The sequence below is a fragment of the Suricata suricatta genome, chromosome 10, assembly GCF_006229205.1.
Source record: "Suricata suricatta isolate VVHF042 chromosome 10, meerkat_22Aug2017_6uvM2_HiC, whole genome shotgun sequence".
NCBI lineage: Eukaryota > Metazoa > Chordata > Mammalia > Carnivora > Herpestidae > Suricata > Suricata suricatta.
Genome location: NC_043709.1, coordinates 45,764,365 through 45,778,688, shown reverse-complemented (window position 1 = coordinate 45,778,688; position 14,324 = coordinate 45,764,365). Strand labels below are relative to the sequence as shown.

At 39.3% G+C, this 14,324-nt stretch overlaps 1 protein-coding gene and 1 pseudogene across 9 annotated transcripts in view; both read left to right on the top strand.

Moving 5' to 3' along the window:
- The window catches only part of FRS2 (fibroblast growth factor receptor substrate 2), a 107,728-nt gene extending 95,413 nt beyond the window's left edge, over positions 1-12,315 (top strand). For all 9 annotated transcript variants that reach the window (XM_029954001.1, XM_029954000.1, XM_029953993.1 and 6 more), the window contains 5 exons: positions 1,896-1,987; positions 3,485-3,671; positions 4,493-4,651; positions 5,042-5,205; positions 6,554-12,315. In XM_029954001.1, coding sequence (XP_029809861.1) covers positions 1,922-1,987; positions 3,485-3,671; positions 4,493-4,651; positions 5,042-5,205; positions 6,554-7,504 — 1,527 coding nt within the window. In that variant the 5' untranslated portion in view covers positions 1,896-1,921 and the 3' untranslated portion in view covers positions 7,505-12,315. The remainder of the gene's footprint in view (positions 1-1,895; positions 1,988-3,484; positions 3,672-4,492; positions 4,652-5,041; positions 5,206-6,553) is intronic.
- On the top strand, positions 1,011-1,172 carry LOC115305768 (annotated as a pseudogene).
- Positions 12,316-14,324: the final 2,009 nt, after the last annotated feature.

The following is a 14,324-nucleotide window of genomic DNA, read 5'->3' as shown; positions in this document are numbered from 1 at the left end:
TTTGTTTTATTTAAGAGAAAGAGAGAGTGGGGGAGAGAGAGAGAGAGGGAGAAGGAGAATCCCAAGCAGGCTCCATGCATCAGTATGGAGCTCGATGCAGGGCTCAAACTCACAAACTATGAGATCATGACCTAAGCCAAGATCAAGAATCAGATACTTAACCCACTTAGCCATTCAGGTGCCCCTCTGACTTAATCATCTTTATGCCATGATATAGGGTATATTACCTAGAGCAAACTACCAAATATGAGTCTCAACTTTATCATTTATCACTTCTTTTGGTTTGTACACTAATATACTTTTTCATCTGCTTCACACTTATACCTGCCAGCACTCTTTACCTTTGTTTAGTACAGTTCAGCTGACAAGAGACTTAGAGTCCACATCCTGTGTGGTGGGGCATGGGGAGTGCAACACTGAATAAGGTCTGTCCCTGTTGGGAAGGAGTGCGCAGTGGAGGGGGACGGTAGTGAAGCAAACCGTGTGGAAACGCTGTGACGCTGGGAAGCCCGGCGTGCCTGGGGGGATACAGAAGTGTAACTCTCCCAGCTGCTTGGACTCAGCAAGGGCCTCCTGGAGCCCTGTACTCTGACTGGGTCTTGAGAAAGGAGGGGAGCACCGTGGAAGGGCGTAGGGGCACCGTTTGCTCTGGGGACTGTTTATGACTGGTAGGGCTTGAAGCAGAGACAAGGAGAGTTCAGACTAGATCTGTGGCTAGGGGGTGAGATTGTGAAGAACCTCATGTCATGCAGACAAGCTTCAATTTTTTGTTTTCCTGAAGATAGTGAAGAGCCACTGAAGAATTTTAAACACATCTTATCAGTTCTGTGATTTTGAATCTTTAGTAGCTTTTTGTGTTTCCTTTCCTCCCACTTTTTCAAATACTATCACGTTCATTTTGAGTCTTTCCCTTGTTTGTAAGTAGTGTTTTGAGTCTTACCTTGGTGTGTTCATTTGCAGTGTTCCTGAACACTTCATGTCTCTATAGCCTATTACCTTTAACCTTGTGAATCGCTTCTCGGCCTTTTGGCTTAGATCAAGTGTAGTACCTTTAACCTTGTGTGGGAAAGCAGGATTACACAGACGTGCTTTATCAGTTTTGCCAGTATTCTCTACATTAAGTTACCACTTCATTTTTGAGTTGTCTTTCTCTCTTAATGAACTGTTCCAAATTTGTTTTTGTGTCTTATTTACCAGTCAGCTTTGGCCTTATTAAGTACATAAAGGATACTGCAGTGAATAATAATAAGACCTCTGCCAACCTAGAAGTCCAACATCCCTTTGGAAATTTATTAAAAGAGAGACAGGAAACTTCTGATAAACCGTAAAGGGCTAATTCCATAAATGACTTCATTTAAATAGTGTTACATATGAGATGAGACCTTAAGTTTTTTTTTTTAAGGTAATTTAAAAATAGGGAGACTTTTGCAAATTAAACTGGAAAGCTGAGATTTCTGTGAAGTCTGTGTCATGAAACTATTCTCATTATCACTGAGCAAAATTAAGCCGCTGAACATGTGAAATGTAGCTCAGCCCTATACCTTCTTGGGCTTAATCTTCCTCATCAAAATAATTCAGAACTTGTATTAGATGGTTTCTTTCTTTCTTTTTTTTTTTTTTAAAGTTTATTTATTTTGAGAGAGAGAAAAAGAATGCAAGTGGAGAGGGGCAGAGCAAGGGGGAGTAAGAGACCCAAGTAGGCTCCATGCAGTCAGCACAGAGTTCAACATGGGCTGGAACCCACAAGCCATGAGATCATGACCTGAAATCAAGAGGCATGTAACTGAGTGAGCCACCTGGGTGCCCCTGTGTTAGATAATTTCTAAAGTCTTCTTGTGTTTTGTGATTTTTGCATCCTACATTTAATCATTGTTTCCAAATTCTCTTTCCTACAGCGCTCACATGGTCTTCTGAAGAAGCCATGGGTAGCTGTTGTAGCTGTCCAGACAAAGACACTGTCCCAGACAACCATCGGAACAAGTTCAAGGTTAGTAAAACTGGTTGAGTTCTATCTCTCACTGCCTATTTCAATATTCTTTTTCTTCACTTAATATGTCTTACTTCCTTACTTTTTATCTTGAGACCCTTTGACTTCTCTTTGTGTCCACTCTGCCTTTTCTTATTTTAACAAATGATGACGACCGTATGTTCTTACTGACAGTGTGGAATACTCTTTTACTTTCCGTTTGGTCCTGAATATCCAATTAGCCAGACAGTTCTAGAAATACTTTTTAAATGCCATTATATAGGTGCTTCTTCAGTCTGGTCACCACATCCCAGTCATTGCTTCATGCCTGGGTAATTTCTTTCTTTTTTTTTTTTTTAATTTTTTTTAATGTTTTATTTATTTTTGAAACAGAGAGAGATAGAGCATGAGCGGGGAGGGGCAGAGAGAGAGGGAAATACAGAATCCGAAGCAGGCTCCAGGCTCTGAGCTCACTGTCAGCACAGAACCTGATGCGGGGCTTGAACCCACAAACCGTGAGATCATGACCTGAGCTGAAGTCAGACTCATAACCAACTGAGCCACCCAGGCGCCCCGCCTGGGTAATTTCTTAACTGGACTCTATCCTTGAGTCAGTCACCTTTGTGATGCATCCTGCAGTTGACATCAGATTGATCTTATTCTTTCATCATTCTAAAACTTCTGTGGTGGTCTGTTACCTAGAGCATAAATGTTCCATTTCTAACCTATTCGCAGCCATTTAGTGTGTCTCGTAGTCTGATCTCAGGTTGTTGTACGTCACAACCTCTGGATCACACAGACGTTTAAGTTGAAACCCTGTGGCTTTATGGCTTTCTGACCTTGGGCAGGTTTGTTCTGTTTGTGTACAGTACAGTGGAGAAATAGTATTCCCTGCAGTTTAGGATCGTTACAAGGTTTAAATGGGAGAATTATGTGTAAAGTGCCCTGCCTGCCCCAGCAATATAGACCATTCTCTCAAAGTGTTACCTATTCCTCGCAGTCTCTGGCCATTTTCAGAAGCTCAGTGCAAGGCTGTTTCTTCCATGAACTCTGTGCCAGCCCTGTCTTGGTCTCTCTGAAACATACTTTCTTAGTCTGTGCTGTAGCACTGCATCTTCAGGATAGGCCCCAACAACCCCTGACCCACCAGCTCTCTCTGGAGGCCCGGCTGAAGTCCCTCCCCCTCTGAATCAGGCTTTTCCAGCAACCTAGGCCACAGTTGCTGTCTTTTGCAACCTCTGTTGCACCCATTTGTCATCTATTCCTATATAGCTTTGTGTTGTTGACTTCATGTTTGTGTATCTTCTCCCTGGAAATGAGTTGCTTGTGGATAGAAGCAGATCTTACACTGCTACATAGTCCATGCCCTGAATACACAGTGGTTGATGAATGAGTTAACAAAGCAGCGAATAACTGAGCCAATCAACAGCAGTGCAGTTTGCTGACTAAGTGGTGAAATGTGTGCATGACCATCAAGTGGGAGCATCAGGTTAGCACTAATTGAACTTTTTTTTTTAGGTCATTAACGTGGATGATGATGGGAATGAGTTAGGTTCTGGCATTATGGAACTTACGGACACAGAACTGATTTTATACACTCGCAAACGTGATTCGGTAAAATGGCACTACCTCTGCCTGCGGCGCTATGGTTATGATTCAAATCTCTTCTCTTTTGAAAGTGGTCGAAGGTGTCAAACTGGACAAGGTAGGTAGAGCCTTTAATTTTGTTTTTCTACAAACATTTTCACATTTGAAAATTGTTCTTTCATTTATCCTATCTTCTTTAAATTAATACTTTACTCCTGATTGAAAAAAAAATTCCCCAAATAAGTGGATTGTCAAGAAAAGAGATATAATAAGCTATGTAGTCATTCATCAGGCATTTATTAAGCACATTCTCTATGTCCAGAATTTTGACTTCTATTATTAACTTTAAGATTTTCAGCATATGATTAGTTCTAGTAAATTGACTCTGTTTCTTTACTCTTAAAACTTTTTGGGGAAAGAACCTAAACTTTGGAGTCAAATAGAACATGGTTTGGTTTTTTGCGACCTACTGCTTGAAAGGCCTTGGGCGAGTGACACGATTTCTGTCAAACATCAGATTTCTGCTCTACTAAAGAGGAGTGCTAATGCATACCGTACAGAATTGTAATAATTAAACAAGGTAAGGATTGTAAACCACCGAGCAAGGGGCAGTCAGATGGTAAAGGATCATCTTGGTAATGGTGATTTGGGCTCCCCCTGCTGTTAGGAAACGCTCTAAAGTAAATGTTCGAATCTTGTTTTCATCTGCCTTGTTTTGGGCCATCTCCCTTAGACATATGAAAATTATTCTGTGAATAGCCTTTTGGGCTTATGTTTTGAAACAGAAAATGTCATTAATTTATCAGACATTTATTTAAAAGGCCTTTCTTGCTGTCAGTGCATAGAATACTTACTTTACAATTCTGTTCTTTGATAGGTGCTCCTGTATCTTTTTCAAAGTTGTGGCTACTATTTTTCCCTTCTTTTTGATGTTTATAGGAATCTTCGCCTTTAAGTGTGCTCGTGCAGAAGAATTATTTAACATGTTGCAAGAGATTATGCAAAATAATAGCATAAATGTGGTGGAAGAGCCAGTTGTAGAAAGGAGTAGTCATCAAACAGAGTTGGAAGTCCCCAGAACACCTCGGACACCTACGAGTAAGTACCCATTTTCTGTCTGGTATTTTGAGTAACAGACATTTATGAACTATGGATTGTGGATATATATAATCTATAACATGTTAGGAATCACCATTAGCTAACATAAGTCTAATGGTCATCAGTTTTAAAAAACTGTTCTGTCTATAATTATAAACACTTTTAATATTTTAATTAGGAGAACGTTAAAAGTTCCCTGTTCTCTAAAATGTGAATGGAAAGTTGGAGTGGACGGGGGTGTTGTTTGTGATGTTTCTGCTGTGGCTTACCAGGAACACCTTGCTTAATTCTCTCCGTGCCTGTTTAATTCTTATTCATTTTTATTTTCTTTGTCCTGCCCTCCTCCCCCATATCCTGCTTTTCTTCCTAAACCAATAACCAAACACTCAGCTCCAGGGTTTGCGGCTCAGAACTTACCTAATGGATATCCCCGATATCCCTCATTTGGAGATGCTTCCTCCCACCCTTCAAGCAGACATCCTTCTGTGGGAAGCGCGCGCCTGCCTTCAGTAGGTGAAGAGTCTACGCATCCTTTGCTCGTGGCCGAGGAGCAAGTAAGCGTGCGCTGGCGTCTGACGGGCCGACGGCCTGTGTGGGCTTAAAACAGTGCCGGGGGCGCTGATACCTGAAGACTTTAGTCAGTTTGAATCGTAGCTCTCACTGTTCGTATGTGACTTCTGCGGTGAAGAATCAGACGGAACAGCGGGCACTCTCTGACATAGGCCAGATATACGTAGGTGTGGAGAGGAACGTAGCATCATGGAAGTTGGTAGGCTCCCAGGAGAGGCGCGTCTGTGGATAAAGGCAAATGTAATTAATGGCCAGTTCCTGTTACAATAACCCTCCATGTTTTTGGAATTTATGCGGTTTTTTGCATTTAGTGACTACTAGCAGAAAGGTGGATTTTGTTGTCAGGATTTTTACGAAGCTATTTAATATCCCAGAGTATTTGAGAAATGAAGTATTTGGTCAACCATTGACTCTATATTAATTAGTTATACTTACCTTTTGAAAACCATATGGTCACATATCATTAAGAGGTTTATACTGTTTTAAAGTATTTCTTTATGTTCTTTACATAGTAAATAAATTCTTATGTTATGTACTATAATTGCACTTCCATCAGTTTTGCATTTTATTTTGTTTTTCAGATTTCATGTATAGCCTCCCAAAAATTTTATATTGTTCCCTCACGATACCATTGATCTTTTCTAAATAGTGATGATTTCTTAGCAGGTGGTATTTATTTTATACCTTTGCATTTCACAGTACTCTTATTAAATCCAGTAGGGTTTATCTCTTTATACAGTCACCGCATCTGTAAATCCCGATAAATTTGTCTCTTTTAATACTTGTTATTCTGTATTCTTTTTTTTCTTAAGTTTATTTATTTATTTTGAGAGAGAGAGTATACACACCTGTGGGGAAGGGGCAAAGAGAGAGGATCCCACACAGGCTGTGCACTGTCAGCACAGAGCCCGATGCGGGGCTCAAACCCACGAACCAAGAGATCATGACCTGAGCCGAAGTTGGATGCTTAACCAACTGAGCCACCCAGGCGCCATTATTCCTTATTTCTGAATCATATTTTAATGCATTGATGAGAATTTCTAAAAACATCAAAACGATAATCCCAGTTCCTGATTTTTTTTAAAACAATGCTTTTTATGTATCAAGTACAATTTTGTGTCATTTTAGAGAATTCTTTTATCAAATGAGGAAAATATTTCTACATTCCTCCCCTCTTCCCACCTTTTTATTAGTGAAAAATGAATATGAAAGCTTTGAAGGAAGAGTATATTGAGAAAGTTAATTGATTAAATTGACTGATACGGTCACTGTTTTGTTTTGTTTTTGTTTTGTTTTAAGCAAGTCACTGATTTACTTTCTGTTTTGTTTTAGGTCCATACCTATGTCAACACTACAGGAGTGCAGGAGGAGCGGAAAAACCGCACAAGCGTGCATGTCCCACTGGAGGCGAGGATTTCTAATGCTGAAAGCAACACACCAAAAGAAGAACCAAGTAGTATTGAGGACAGGGACCCTCAGATTCTTCTTGAACCCGAAGGAGTCAAGTTTGTCTTAGGACCAACCCCTGTTCAAAAGCAGTTAATGGAAAAAGAGAAACTGGAGCAGCTTGGAAGAGACCAAGTCAGCGGGAGTGGTGCAAATAGCACGGAATGGGACACCGGGTATGACAGCGATGAGCGCAGAGAGGCACCCTCTGTGAACAAACTGGTGTACGAAAACATAAATGGGTTATCTATCCCCAGTGCCTCAGGGGTCAGGAGAGGGCGTCTGACATCCAGCAGTACCTCAGATACCCAGAATATCAACAACTCGGCTCAGAGAAGAACTGCATTATTAAACTATGAAAATTTACCATCTTTGCCTCCTGTTTGGGAAGCCCGCAAGCTAAGTAGGGATGAAGATGACAATTTAGGACCAAAGACCCCATCTCTAAATGGCTACCATAATAATTTAGATCCAATGCATAACTATGTAAATACAGAGAATGTAACAGTGCCGGCAAGTGCTCACAAAATAGAATATTCAAGGCGTCGGGACTGTACACCGACGGTCTTTAACTTTGATATCAGGCGCCCAAGTTTAGAACACAGGCAGCTCAATTATATACAGGTTGACTTGGAAGGTGGCAGTGACTCTGACAACCCTCAGACTCCAAAAACGCCTACGACGCCCCTTCCCCAGACCCCTACCAGGCGCACAGAGCTGTATGCTGTGATCGACATCGAGAGAACTGCTGCTATGTCAAGTTTGCAGAAAGCACTGCCACGGGACGACGGCACATCTCGGAAGACTCGACACAACAGTACTGATCTGCCCATGTGAGCCGGGGAAGCATTACTGTGTTTGCACCTTTGTGAAGTTTTAAAAAATGAAGATGCGAGTGCTTCATTTTCATTTCTAAACACTAACTCCTTTTATAGACGGATACGATTTTTTTTCTGAATATTTCCTGTGCTTCTTTAACTAAAGGGAATTAATCTAGAGCAGGTACTCCTTAAAGAACACTCATTTCAGTATCTACTACTCATTTCTGTCCAGCAGCATTCCCATTTTCACAGTGCCTATTTAAAATGAGAGTTGAAGTGAGTGACATGCTGGTTGATTTGTATCAATATTCCGGACGTACGCATATCATTCATGTCTAAGTCATGGTTGGCGTTTAAGACATTTTATAAAGCCTCTTGATAATGTGCATTGCTAACAGATAACTCTAGGCTTTGAAAGTAATATTTGTAGATTCACTATTCATGGTATATGGCCTCCAGCATGTAACATGAGGAATCCTTTATTTCATTAATTGTAGGCTTTTTGACTTGAGCCAAAACATATGTAAAGGAAATAGAAGTACCACACCTCCTTATATACCAGTCAGTTCCTTTGCCTTCTGCGTTACTCGAAAGAGTCCTATGTGAGTTTGAGTTTGAGTTTGTGAATGTGGTTTGCTCTTGGTGTGTTGAAGGGCAGGAAGGAGTCAGGATTTTCTGTTTGCTCATCTCATGATGTCATTTGAAGGGCATACCCAGATATCTTAATGAGAATTCCACTAGACTCAAGAATTAGTCTCAGGTCACTTTACCCAAAAACATTGGAAATCTGAACGATCTCTTGAAAGTTTCTCTCCTATCGATTATTAACCATAGCATTGTTTTCTGGAGGCATCTGTGCCACTACGTTGCCATTTACCTTCAGTTTTTTTCCTTTGGTGTTTGGGACGTCTTATTTTGTTGTTTAATGTCTCTTTCAATTTAAAATGTTTGAGTTTGTATATAGTTTTGAAATTGGATTATATGTTCGTTGTTTGGTTTGAATTTTTGTCAAGTTGTGGTTTTGAAGGTTCATTTGGAACTTACTGTTATTCTATAACAGGGTTGCCCTTGTCCAGTATTTATTTGTATGCTGTTTACTTTTCAAGTTGATAAAAACATTCGCTCAATTTGAAAGTTCCCTTGCGTCCATCGGTGATCTTTTGAACAGCTGAGACAAAAAGGAAGCTACTCCTAACATGCAGAGCTCCCTAATGGTACCGTTTTCTCCATGGGCGCCCCCGGCACTTTAGCAGTGACTCCCTCGTCACCCGGCTGCGGCTCTTCTCTGCCCACAGTAGTGCTCCTCAGCTCTGCTCTCCTTTCTCCCAGCGGGGTCTTTGATCATCCCTCGATTTCAATAGAGGGTTAGCATTGTTGCCAGCATAGCAGGTACCGTGGAAGTCTTCTAGCAATGAGATTGTGTCATAGTTTAGGATGTAAACTGAATTGAAGTTTATATAAACTGGTGAGAGTCCACATGCCTAACTCTTAGAAAATCAAGAATGTTCCAGTTTCTCACACACTAGAGAAGACAAGAGAACGTAGAGCAGAAACGTTAGGTTACTGTTTTCTCTGAAGATGAGGACATTTGAGATCATGATTTGGATCTGTCTATCCTGATATAACTAAGGCTAATTTAGCATGAAAAGGTTTCAGTCATATAGCGCCCAACCTGATCAGTGGATAACTGAATTATAGGACAGTGACTGGATTAGCAGAATAATAGAGTGGGACCATTATAAAGAAAATAAGTTATTAAAGGTGTCTTTATTTTTTCAGTGCCATCGGTTTATGTGCATAGCAGAATTTTCTTCCTTTCTTTTCTGTGAACTTGGTGCTTACTAAAGTGTTCACTGTTCTCTAAAAAGAGAAGAGCGGTATAGGTGTGCAGTTTCCATTTCAATATATTGTTCCATTTATGCTTTCTTCTAAGTAGATTGCTAATCGTGCCAAATTTATGTAATGGTTTTTGTAACGAGGAATAAGAATAATAATGGAACCAGTACAAGCGGTTTTCTCCAAAACAAGCAGTCAAGACAGAGCCTCCAAATGAAAGGGCTGACCTGTTGATTCATTTTGGAGGTCGGATACTTTATTTTCTTGCTTTTCCTCATCATTTTCCTTTTCCTTTCAGATTCTAATTAGTCTTTATATATTTTACGTAGCTCCAATATAATAATTGCAGTTTATGCTTTAAATACTGTGTGCTTTAAAAATGAAAATGGGACCAATTTGTCTGCTAAGAATTTGATTTTAGGTACTATGAGTATTAGGAAGATGTATACAATATACAACTGGTGTTTATTTCTAGATGTCTCTGGAAATCACCCGTGTTCCTATTTAATAAAAAGTAATGTGGAACACTACTTGTCCTTTGCAGTAGTCTAGCCATGGGCATTAAGCTCTGTCCTGGAAGAATGTACCAGTTACTGGGTACATTTTAGAATGAGATATTTTACTGGGATATAATTGTGGCCATACGTTTCAGATTTTCTGAGACATACCTAATTTTAGCTATTCTCTTCTTTGATAGACCATATGATCCCACTTTTAGGTTTTGGAAATATAATCATTGTTTATATGCTCTTCCCCTGATAGAGTCCTCTTTTATCTGTACAGGCGATAACAGCTTTTTATCCCAGATCAGGGGTTGGAAACTGATATGGGTATTACCTGTGTTTTTCTTCATGTGTTTTATTTCCCAGTTTCATCCTCTTTTAAAACTGAAAATATGGTGCCTTCCCTCCCTCCAGGAAGATTGGCAAATAGTTCCTTTTATTTACTGCTGCTGTGGAGTGATGAGATATGCACTTTACTCTTGAAAACTCAGCAAAAAGCTTTTCACTTCCCAGTATATCCAGAATAGATCACATTTGGGACTTATGAAAATTTGCCAAGCAATCTTTGTTTTTATAGATACTAATGTTGACCCCACAGTTCAATGTTTAGGTCAAGCTAGTGTTTGTTTATTCCTCCCCCTCAAAAAAATCTGTGGCACAACATATATAAATGTACCTCAGTAATGTTCTATTAAAAATGGGACAGGGGCCTTATGTTTTCATAATTTCCCAATAATGTGCCACCGTATTTTTGCCTCAAGGTAAAGGTTTTAACAAGCTAAAAAGTACTTCCCACTTTCCCGGTGCAGTTCCCAATCCATAATGCCCAATTGTTTTGTGCAATGTGTAGTGTGTGTGTGTATAAGTATATATGTATATGTGGATATACATATATATGTATACATTTATATATATATATGTATCTCCTTGAAACAGACATACCATCAAAGACAACATTCAGAAGTAACTGATGTATTGGCATCTTATTCATATTTCTGATATGTGAGGTATATGGTACTAATTACCCTTTCTCTGATTTTTGCCAAATTTGAATAAAGGCATTGGTACGAAATTACAGAATGTACAGAACATGTTTTTGGCTTGAAAAATTAACAGATATTTTACGACATACCACAGTGTACTCTGCCCGAACCAGCACCCTGTCTATCCTGTCCTTTAGAGCCCTAGTCCCCATTCCGATTTCCTCATTTTTGGGGGTAAACACAATTCTTTTGTAGCATTGATACAATTGCAATTCTATGACAATTGGACAACAATAGCATGGAGACGGACTGGTAGTAATAGTACAGTAGTCACCGGTGTGCCACATTTGCATAAGTAAATGCAAAATATACATTTTATAAAGGAAAAATGTTGTGTTATGTTTTTATTTTCATTACATTGTATAATATTGTAAGATTGTATGTCCTAATTTGCATTATAAATGTTTTTTTCCTACATAAAGGCATAAATATAGCAACTTTGTATAAAGGTAGCTTATTAGATTTTTAATTTTTTCTTTTATAAAAAATTGTCTAACAGTGGGACTACCATTGCCAAATTGTGTATGAAATAGGAATTTTATCCCCTATGGTTAATTTCTTTTATAAACATTCCATATTTCTCTAATAAAAGACATAAGTGATACTGTACTATGCATAAATTGTGTATTAATGCTGTTTCAGAGCAGCATTTTAAGTTTTGGTTCGCATTTTTAATATTGGCAAACTTTACCACTGTGGATTCAAACCTTGTTCTATACATGTAACAGCATCTTTTGCCCTCTCCCCCTTCCCACCCTTTGTTCTCTGTTTTTCCCTATCAGTGCCAACTTCATACATTGTAGCATGGCAATAAAATATAACTTTTACACCGAGGCCAAGTGTGGCTTTTTGGAGGACGTGGAGCTGGGAGGATTGCCCTCTAGTTGTTCTTTGCATATGACTTTTTGCCATATAAACCATATCTCCAGGCATGAGAAGTTATTTCGTATATGATGTAAACATGCTTTTAAGGACAAGTGTGAATGTGCTTTTAAGCTTAATTTTTGTCATAACAAATAAGAACTAATTTTTTATCTTTGGAAAAGTCAGAGTTCTTGAAGTACAATCAAACCTTTATTAACTGGAGTACTTACAGAATAAGCTAATAATTGAAGTTAGTTCAACAAGGGCTAAGCAACACATTTTTTAAATCCTTATTTATTGTAGAGTATTAGTATTCTGTCCTAAAAATTATATGTAAAATATGGTTTAATCTTAGATGATTTAGATCTTGCAATGCCTTACTGTTGTCATTCTGGCATAAATCTCCATAATGAGGTACTCGAGTTGATACCGGAAGCTGAGCTGACTATACACTGACCTTAAGCATTCATGAAAAACTGCTTTGTTAAATAAAATCTGATCGGAGTTCTTATGGTTACTTTCCCCTTATTGCCGAAAGTAGATTGCAATAAAACCCCAATAAAAGTTTGGTTGGATACCAATTTAAAGCTTTCCTGTATTTATATTTCACACATTTCTTAAAACTTTATGATAAGAGGTTTTCTTAATCTTGTATCGGTGCCTCCATTTTCAAAGTGAGCATATAATGGGTTAAGGATCATGTTTCATCAGAGAAATGAAATTGTAAGTATTTGACAGACTCTCCCAGTTTTATCTATGTGGTCATTCAAACTAGTAGTTCTCAGCTTTGGGACTCCAAACCGATTTTTAGTCAATAGTGTGACGCTGCAAGGCCTCTTTGGGTACAGCTCAAGATGGAAGTCATTAAACAACGAAGGGCCTAGACAAGTCCACAGATGATTGGCCGTTTACTGTGTGCTAGACACCGTGGGACCCATAAATTGGTTAAGATGTGGCAGAGACTGCATCTTGGAAAATTTGGGCATTCATTCTCAGAAGTTAAAAATTTCTTTGCATTATTTCTGAAATTTTCCTTTGAGTTCCTTTGAAGACAGCTATTCATAGCTCATTTAATGAATGAGCATGAACAGGCTCTATGCTACTAATAAAGATAGCAGTCCTTGTGCTCAAAACAACTGTAGTTTAGAATAGCCCTTCTAATGGGGGCAGTGTCCATCCTCCCCCTGCGGAGAACTAAGCCCTAAGACAAATGGTATAGAATTAATTCTCTCTGATACCTCTAGAATGGTACTAACTATATACCTTAGGAGAACTGAAAAAAACTGTTACTCCAATACCTAGTATAAGTGGTGTGATAAACACACACACAAAGGAAGGGCATCAAACTCAGTCTAAGAATGGAGATTTTCAAGAAGAGCCTAGAGGTGGTAATCCCTAAGGTTTTTGATGAGAGTGTTCACAGATTTAGAGGAGAGAGAGGATGTCTTAGGAGAAGGAATAACGTGCAAAGACACACAGGTATACCAAGATCATGATTGTTCAGTGTCACCAAGGGGTTCCATATGACTTGAGCATAGGTTGCAAAGGGAGGATGGGAGATAGAGAATAATGAAGAAATGAGAGCACAGAAGTGTAGAATACTTAGGAATTTTTGTTTTAAGGAAAACCAGGTGAGAATTTGGAGGATGTTAAACATTGGAGAAACAATAGTTGAGAAAGACTACTCTGACATCAACATGGAGGAACATTGGAGGACGTGACATTTTAATAAAGCAGGGAGACTGATTCAGAGGCTCTTGCAAAAATGGAAGCAAAACTGGATAAACGACTATTCAAAGGCATTGTTGAAAGAGTGTGTAGGTTAGTTATTGCTGTGTGACAAGCCGCCCTAAAATGTAGTGGCTTAAAGCAACAAATCATGTTATTTCTCCCATTGCTGTAGAAGAGGGTGGGCAGACCTATGGAACCCATCCAAAGTTACAAAACTAGTAAATAGAAGAGTTGGCATCCAAACTCTTGCAGCCTGATTCCAGAAGCTTAGTGTTTAACCCCCAGAGAACAAGGGTGATGCGTCAAAACACATGCAATGGGGAAAGGACAAATTGCTGACAGACTCCTCATTAGGAGGGTCTCCTGCTGGTGGTCTCTCGCCTAGTACCGCAGGGGGCAAGGCCTGCCTCCCAGACCCCTTCCAAATGACCCCCGTTATGTCCCTAACTTCTCTAAAGCCCAGGAGGGAGGGAGTATTTCCATCACCCTTAGTCTCAGACTTATATAAGTCTGTAGGCCTGCCAGAGGGCATAGTATTTCCAAGTAAGTGATTTTGCCCACAATGAAAACAGCCTTTTTCAACATTGTGCAGGCATCTCAGCTTCTCATTATTGTGATTCTTCTCATTCCAGTATATGATTTGGGATCTGCCCATTAAAGTGCATTTCTTGAAAGAAGAGCAAGTTTTCAAAAAAACCTCTTGGTAGATTTAAAATAATTTGACCAGTCTGAACACCTGTTTTCATGATGGACCGTCAGCATAGTGTAAACCTAGATCAGCAAACTCCTTCTGTAAAGGATCAGATAGTGACTATTTTAGGCTTTATGGGCTAGACAGTCTGTCACAACCAGTCTGCCA